At 53.9% G+C, this 8285-nt stretch overlaps 1 protein-coding gene across 1 annotated transcript; it reads left to right on the top strand.

Moving 5' to 3' along the window:
* Positions 1-396: 396 nt before the first annotated feature.
* On the top strand, positions 397-8232 carry THEM5 (thioesterase superfamily member 5). Its single transcript, XM_004588912.4, has 6 exons — positions 397-519; positions 1697-1898; positions 2827-2965; positions 7391-7501; positions 7791-7915; positions 8189-8232. Exons 1-6 carry the CDS (start codon positions 397-399, stop codon positions 8230-8232), a joined length of 744 nt encoding a protein of 247 aa, XP_004588969.2.
* The last annotated feature ends 53 nt before the right edge of the window (positions 8233-8285 follow it).

The following is an 8285-nucleotide window of genomic DNA, read 5'->3' as shown; positions in this document are numbered from 1 at the left end:
CCTCCAATCCATGGGGGAAAGATCATCTTTCTGAAAATGTTCTGGGGTTATCCCTTACCCCCACTATCACACCTGGCAGAAATCCAGGGGAAGGGACAGCTTTCTCAGGCTCCAAGTACCTCATTCATTCCCCAGCAGTGTCAGCCTCTCCCAGAGCCAACATGTGCTGGGTGGAGCTCTGGCCCCAAGCACCTGGGAGTGCCAACCCAGGCTGACTCCACCCAGGCAGCCTTCAGCAGCGGGAGACCAGAACGCCTGCATCTGACAGAGAGGAGAGGCTTGGAGAAGGCGGCAGCAGGCACAGCCCGGAGGTGCAGTCCAGCATCGTCCACTTCCCTTGCTGCCGCCTCCCACACACCTGTGATCCAGGCAGGGGCAGGAGACTAGCCCTCAGCCATGATCAGGAGAGGTTTGCAAGTGATCGCAAGGCTTGGCCACACCAGTGCCCTCCCAGGGCCCTCCTGTGTCCCGCCCAGACTTGATGTCGCCTCTGCGTACAGCTCCTCCACAGATGCCTTGGTAAGTGGTCCCCACCTCAGCCAGGTGGAAGATCAGCTTTTCCCCAAGGAGACATGGCCTTGAGGAGCACCCAGGATCTCAGACGCATCTCATGGCGGGGCAGGTGGAAGTGCTTGGGGGCAGTGCTGGTGGGAGGAGGTGGTATTTGGTCGGCCGCAAGTAAGTGCTCTAGGACACCAAGTAGCCCAGATCTCAAAAGTAAACTCCTAGGACATCTGCATCCTGGTCTGAATCTGCACAGCCACAAGGCTGATCAACAAAGCCCTGTCCTCCCGTAGGACTCCACCTGGGGCATGTACCTGGGGGAGAGGTCCGGACAGACAGCTCCTTTACTGGCCATGACTGAGCTGGATGTGCAAGCAGCCAGTCCCTGTGTCCCCATGCAATCACTGCTACTCCATGAGCAGAGCTGGAGCAGCAGCCCAGCAGAGGCAGATGTTTAAGCAGCCCTCAGCTATGGTAGCCGAACTCCCACACTTCCCAACCTGTCAGCCTTAGCCATGCTTCCTCAGTTTCCTCACCCATAGGTAGAGGCTAAATCTAGCAGTTCTCAGCCTCACGAAGCTGCTTGAACAGCCGACACAATGGCTTACTAGGCGAATCTCTCACCTTGCAACGCTGGCATGCTGTATGCGTGCCGGTTTGGGGCCTAGATGCTCTGCTTCCCATCCAGTTTCCTGCTTGTGGTCTGGCAAAGCAGCAGAGGATGGGTCAAAGCCTTGGGACTTTGTGCCCACATGGGAAACCTGGAAGAGGCTCCTGGCTCCTGGTTCTGGATCGACTCAGCTCTAGCTGTTGTGGCCATTTGGGGAATGAAACAGTGGATGGAAAAATCTTTCTGTCTGTCTCTCCTTCTCTCTGTGGATCTGCCTTTCAAACAAAAATAAACGAATCTTTAAAAAGAAAAGAGAGCAGCAGGACCCAGACAGTCTGCCCCCAACTCCTCAGGCCTCCCTTCCTGAGTCCCTAGTTCTGATACCCACGGGATCCTCAAGCCCTCTGCCAGGAAGAGTGGTCCTTTCTCACACATTCACTCTCTGGCAGAAGGGCTGGCAGGGCCCACAAGCCCAGGAACGCCCGGTCTGGAGCTCCCGCAGCAGCTCCCCCCCAAGCTTCCCCCTGCAGCAGTCCCCGCCCTCCAGCGTACCAGCTACTCCCCCTGATTTTACCTGCCTAGGTCTCCCGATTCTGTCTGGAAAAGGAAGGCCTGAAGGACTACGCCCTGCCCAATGCCAGCTGGTGTCCGGACATGCTGAGCCTGTACCATGAGTTTCTGGAGAAGACCAAGTCAGACGGCTGGTTCAAACTGCCCTCCTTCAAGTCCAACCAAGAACACATCCTGGGATTCAAGCTCCCGTCTGCATTCAAAGGGACCTCAGGTAAAGTCCCAGACCCCAGGCCCCTACTCCCACCCTCTCGGTGAGGGGTTGCTTTTGCCTGTGTTCAGAGACTTCGGGAAGGAATTCCACAGGCTCTCCTCCTGGGCTCAGTCCAGCCTGCTGTCCAACCACACCCCTGGTGCTACAGCTCCAGGCAGGTGGATGTAAGGAAAGCACACCCTAGCAGACGGCCTCTGCCCCCAGTCCAGGGTATCCCTGCTGCAGAATGCCCAGCTCAACATCCACCTTTCTGACTTTGGAGCAGCTCCTTCCTTACTGTTAAGCCTTCTCATCCTCAACCCCATAAAAACCCTTGGGCTCCCCTCGCCCATGGCTCATTTCAGTACCTACCCCCTCGGGGCCAGAGACAGCCTCTAGATCCAACTGAGGAAGCCATCCCCTTCATTTTCGTGTGTGTGTGTGTGTGCATGTGCGTGTCTGTCCGTGGGTGTTTCCTTGTCTCTGTCACTCACACGGGGGGGTGGGGTTCCCACCCAGTGGTGGGCAGGTGGTACAATAAACAGACCACCTTGAGTTACACAGCATAAACAAGGCACTGGCTCCAAAACAGATTTACTTTGAAGAACTTGGTATTTCCAAAAAAGGCATGTAGTTATTAGAGTTGTCCTGGGACAAAAAAGAAAAAAGAAGACGAAGAAGAAGAATGTAGGTGGACTTTACTGTGCAGAACTACTTTGAGTCATGTAGGAACTGCACATTGAATTTTCAGTGCTACAATCCTCCTGAACTCCTGAGCTGGCCCGGATCCCAGCTCCACCCACCCTCAGCTGGGTGTTTCCTCCCTGCCCTCTCCTCTGCACCTCCAACAGAGGCCCTCTGAGAACAGGGGCTGTGTCTGCTGTGCCCCGACTGGCTCCTGTTCCTCCACACTTCTGCTCCCACTGCAACATTACTTCTCTCTCCCCAGACAAAAAGGACGGGCGCATCTGCACCAGGAGCATCCCAGCGGAAGGTCAAGGTTACGAGTATGTCATCTTCTTCCACCCCACTGAGAAGAAGTCTGTTTGTCTTTTCCAACCAGGCCCCTTCCTGCAGGGGCCCCCAGGGTAAGACCGCAGACAAAGAGGGAGTGGACATCCCAGCTGCCTGCTGGACTTGGCTCAATATGTCCTGGAGCTGGACTGGGGCTGCAAGGCACTGGATTTCAGCTTATCAAGGCCAAGCCAGCCAGACCAGAACAAGGTTATCCAGTCAGTTCTCATTGTACAGATAAGGCCTTGGCGGTTTCTTTCTTTTCTTTCTTTTTAATTATTATTTTATTTTGATAATCTTTACATAGTTGATCTGGGCACAGAGGGTCAAGGGCTACAAGAAAGTGGGTAAGACTATTGTTTCCACATTTTTTTTTTTGTATCTGGAGTAAGGAGGGAGATAAAGGGAGAAGCCCTACCCAGCCTCCTACCCATCCCAGGGTCCCCGATTTGGGGCATGCACCAAGGGCACTGCTCAAATGCTTTTGATAGTTCAACAGTTCTGAATTGCTGCCAATCTCGCCATTCCAAGCACGATGAAATCTCTCCAGAATTCACTTCCTGACACAGTCTATCTTAGAGTCTCCGTTTGCCCAGATTTTCACTACCAACACATGGCTGAGGTAGACATTGATTTGTTCTGTCCTCCGTCCTGTTGTGAAACCAAGTGTCCTCTGCAGGTGCCAATGGACTGCCATATCCTCCATGTGCACCTGGATATGCTGTTCACTGCTCCGTCTGAGCCTCTGAGGAGGCTCAGCTTTGACACATGCGCTCCATGGTCAGACCATGGAACCTGCACTTCTCTTCATGGTTGGGGTTCTGAGATCAGCAATTCATTTGGGGGGAATCCTCAAAGAAACTTCATCTGAGGTGATCTCAGACCTGATTCTTGTGTGTGCTTGCCAGTAAAAGGTCCAGCAGTCCGTCACCCCAATCTGCTTATGCATATGCTGGTGGTTGCAATTGTTGTGTCAATTCTGTTTCCAGCCCTGTCTTCCACACAAACCAATGGGTGTTGCAGTCCAGCCTGATTCTGCCCGCCACACACTCGGCCCTCACACAAACCAGTGGGACCTGCAGCCTAGTCAGGGCAACTCCCCATAATCCCCACCAGGCCTGCCCCTGCCCTGGTTCCCATGCTTGCCAGTATGTACAGCAGACGTGTCCAGTCTGTCCCACAACCCATTCAGCTCTCCTACATGTCAATGGGCATTGAAGACTAGTTCAACCCAACCAGCCCCACTATCCAGTCCACACACATGCTGGTGGGTGCCATCTGTCCAGCAGTGTCTACCCCAGTCCTGGTTTTCATGCTCTCTTGTGGGACTGGTAACTCTAGAGGGAGTTGCCCACTATTTCCCTACTGGGCCCACTCCCACACCCAAATCATGCACTCTCCAGGTAATTCTGCAGTTTAAAGCGACCAAATTAGCCCCCAGTGCCAGCATCTGCTGGCTGATGCTGCAGCAAAACCCAACCAACCCTCACTCACTCTGATTTATGCTTGCACTAGTAGGAACAGTCAGCCCAGCCTGGCTCTTCCCTGATCTAGCTCACATGAGGCCCACAGGTGTTGTACTCTTGCCTGGTCTGGTCTGCCCCACCCCAACTCATGCTCTCCAGTGGGAGTGGCAGTTCAGCCATTTCCCCTACCAGCTTTGTCCCCTCCCCTGCTGGTTCTCACATGTGCTGGTTGGGTGCTGTGGCCCTGTCTGGCATGGCCCACCTCGCCTCGGCATTTGCCAGTGGGTGCTATAGCCTGGCTCTGCCCTGCCTGGCCCACCCCCAGTTCCAGCTGACACTGGTGGGGGTTATAGCCTAGCCCAGCCCAGCAGACACTCAGTCCCAGCCGTAATGTGTACTGGTATGTGTTGTGACCGAGCCTGGCATGACCGACACTCTGTCCTGGCACCTAGATGCGCCAGAGAGTGAGGTGATCTGGTTCAGCTTGGTCTGCCCCCAACCTATGCTAAATGTATGCCAGTAGCTACCTTTCCCTGGCCTGGTCTGGGCTGCTCCCTATCGTGGTTCTTGCACTCACCTGCATGCACTATGTGCCGACAGAGGAATTTCTCAAGCTCCTCCAGCAGAACCTCTCCCAATGCCAGATCTCACGTATACCGGCGGGTCCATGGGCGTTTCCTTCTTTCTTTTTCTTTAACTGTGGGCTTTTGGGGGGAAGGGGCGGGGCCGTGACCTAGTGGCTAAACCTTGCCTTTAATACATATGGGTGCCAGTTCTAAACCCGGCAGCCCTGCTTCCCATCCAGCTCCCTGTTTGTGGCCTGGGAAGGCAGTCGAGGACGGCCCAAACCCGTGGGAGGAAGTTCCTGGCTCCTGGCTTTAGATCGGCACAGCACTGGCCGTTGCAGTCATTTGGGGAGTAAACCATTGGACGCATCTTCCTCTCTGTCTCTCCTCCTATCTGTATATCTGACTTTGCAATAAAATATTAGACATATATATATAGATATATAATAGATATATAGGATCCCAGCGCGTTCAAGGTGAGGACTTCAGCCACTAGGCCATGGCGCCGGGCCCAGTAGTATCTCTCTTCCAGGGTGTCTGAGGTGTGTATTATAGCCCCATGTGTGTGCTTTTGAATCACACCTCACCAATAATCATCAGACACCATCTACTCCATTACCTGTGGGGAAACAGACACCCAAAGAGGTCAGACAACTTGCCTAAAGCAACACAAGCAATCAAAATCAGCTGGAGTACTCTCAGGTAGAAGTCAGAACTCCAAGCCCTCCACTATACTTTTCTCTAAACTTAGAATAGGCCAAAGAAGGAAATCCACTGGCTAACACATCCATGAGGAAATAAGCCTGCATCTCTCTGCCTAAGGTCCCTGAGCCACCAAATCCATGGTTGTCTATCTCTGCCCTATTCTTCTTCTATGGCCCAGGGTTGGTAGAGCTGAAGTTCCTTCAAGGGTAAAAGAGACTGGGAAAGGGCTGGAGCAGCTTTAGGGTCCCAGCGCCAGGGAGAAGCAGGGTTAGGGTTAGCAGAATGCAGACTTGATGTCAGCGCCCCCAGAGACCATGAATGCAGGTGCACCTTAGCCAGGGCAGTGCAAACACTTCAAACCAGTACTTGCGCACACCATAGCAGGGATCAGACACACCCTCCACTCTGAAGAGGAAAAGCTCAGGGCGGTAGAGGCGGGGCTGAGGGTGCTCAACTGTGACTTGATGTAGCAGCTCTAGGAGCTGAGGCCCAAGAGCCAGGAGGACGAGCCTCCACCGTGGACAGGCAGGCAGTGAACGGGGAAAGGGCATGGTCCGAGCGCAGAGAGCGCTAGCTCCCTCCACCAGAGGTCCACTGTGGCACAGCGAGGACAGCTGAGCTGGGTAGGGACCTAGAGCGGCGGGGCTGTGCTTTTGAGAACCAGGAATTCGAATCGGTTAGGTGTGATTTGCAGTTTCAAACGGAGTGCCTCTTGGTGTGTCCCAAGCCGAGGGACAATGAGGCTACTAGGACGTGAAGGTCAGACTCCGAGGATTCAACAAACGTGGTCAGCACCTCGCTGACGCAGCTCCTCTTTTCCGTGGTCAGCGGCGTGGAGCGCCCCTTTGGGCAGCACTCTCACCGGATCCTCAGGTTTCACGCCTAGACCTGAGCTCAAGCCTCAGGCTTCCCGCTTCCCAAGGGTGGCAGCCACTGCCACCAGCAAGGTGACCAACCCGAAGCATGTCTGCCGGTGACTCCAAGGTTGTTGTTTTTTAAGATGTATGTATTTTTATTTAAAAGGCAGAGTTACAAAGAGAGAGAGACAGAAAGATTTTCCGTCGAAAGAGAGAGAAAAAGAAAGAGAGAAAGAAAAAAAGAAAGGAAGGAAGGAAGGAAGGAAGGAAGGAAGGAAGGAAGAAAGGAAGGAAGGAAGGAAGGAAGGAAGGAAGGAAGGAAGGAAGGAAGGAAGGAAGGAAGGAAGAAAGAAAGAAAGAAAGAAAGAAAGAAAGAAAGAAAGAAAGAAAGAAAGAAAGAAAGGAAGGAAGGGAAGGGAAGGGAAGGGAAGGAAAGGAAGGAAGAATTTCCGTCTGCCTAAATAGCTGCAACAGTTGAACCAATTCAAAGTCAGGAGCCAAGAATTTCTTCTGGGTTTCCCACATGCGTGCAGAGGCCCAGGCACTTGGGCCATCTTCTGCTGCTTTCCCAGGCCACATGCAAGGAGCTAGATTAGAAGTGGAGCCACCAGGACTTGAACCGGTGCCCATATGGAATGCTGCCCTGCTGGTGGAGGCTTAGTGTGCTACTCTGTGACACTGGCCCCCAAAACAATTTTTCTTGATAAAAAGCAAGAATTGTTATTGGTGGTTACCAACACCTGCAGACTGGCTTGTTCTGGCAGCATACTTACCTTGCTGACTGACCCATCTGCCTCTGAAGGGCCCCGGGAAAAGGGCACAGTGGGAGGGGCAGAAGAGGGTGGAGGAAAAGCCACAGAAGGAGGTCTGCCTGACAGCTCCTGCTCCCTACCCTCAACCCCCAGGTTTGCTCATGGAGGGTCCCTGGCAGCCATGATGGACGAGACCTATTCCAAAACGGCCTACCTGGCTGGGGAGGGGCTGTTCACACTGACCCTCAACATCAGGTTCAAGAAGTAAGTACAGAGTCTGGAGGCGTGGGCCCAAGTCACTGCCCTTTCCACCCCTGGGGGCTCGACAACTGAACCACTGTCCTTCTCCAGCCCTCTCCCAAGCAATGCCCGCATCCTTGGACAGAACACAAGCTATGGTGTCCCACAAGCAGGCCCTGAGCCCAAATCTCTCCCAGGGCCACCAGGGAGTCCTTGAGGCAAGGTGTGATGATAAGAATGAGGGGGCGCACGGACATGAGGAGAGGGGGCCAGAGTTCACGTGATGGCTGGACTCAGCTGCCTCCTCTTCCAGCTTGATCCCCGTGGGCTCCCTGGCTGTTCTGAATGTGAAAGTGGACAAGATCGAGGACCAGAAGCTTTACATGTCCTGTGTCACCCAGAGCCGAGACCAGCAGACACTCTACGCCAAGTCCTCGGGTAAGGAAGTCCTCGGCCTCCATCCTCTCCATGAGCAAAAGCCAGGGAGCGCCTGGTTAGGCTCAGCCTTGCCAAGGGTGGAGCAGCACCTGCTGGAGATGCGGGTGAAGCAGGGGGAGCCTCCAACATTTGTTTCTGCTAGGTAAGAGTTACACGATGGCACTAAGGTGGGCCCAGGTAAGCAGAAATTCAGAGCAACATGCTTAGAGCGGCTCATCTGACTCCCATCACCTCAGGCCTGATACCTGCCACTCACTTCACCTTCTCCTGCAGGTGTTTTCTTTCGACTGCCACTGGAGGAAGAGTCACCCCAGTGAGGGTCACTGTACCATCAGGAGAGCCTTCCGCAAGCCTGCCAGGACCCAATCAC

Source organism: Ochotona princeps, chromosome 2 (assembly GCF_030435755.1).
Source record: "Ochotona princeps isolate mOchPri1 chromosome 2, mOchPri1.hap1, whole genome shotgun sequence".
In the NCBI taxonomy this organism is placed as follows: Eukaryota; Metazoa; Chordata; class Mammalia; order Lagomorpha; family Ochotonidae; genus Ochotona; species Ochotona princeps.
Note: the sequence above shows the minus strand (reverse complement) of the source record. Positions and strands in the feature narration are given on the sequence as shown.

Bases quoted from the DNA above. Each gene is read 5' to 3' on its own strand.
- THEM5 (XM_004588912.4), top strand. From the start codon at position 397: ATGATCAGGAGAGGTTTGCAAGTGATCGCAAGGCTTGGCCACACCAGT. The intron at 520-1,696 runs GTAAGTGGTCCC...TTACCTGCCTAG, and splicing joins GCTCCTCCACAGATGCCTTG to GTCTCCCGATTCTGTCTGGA. The intron at 7,916-8,188 runs GTAAGGAAGTCC...CTTCTCCTGCAG, and splicing joins ACTCTACGCCAAGTCCTCGG to GTGTTTTCTTTCGACTGCCA.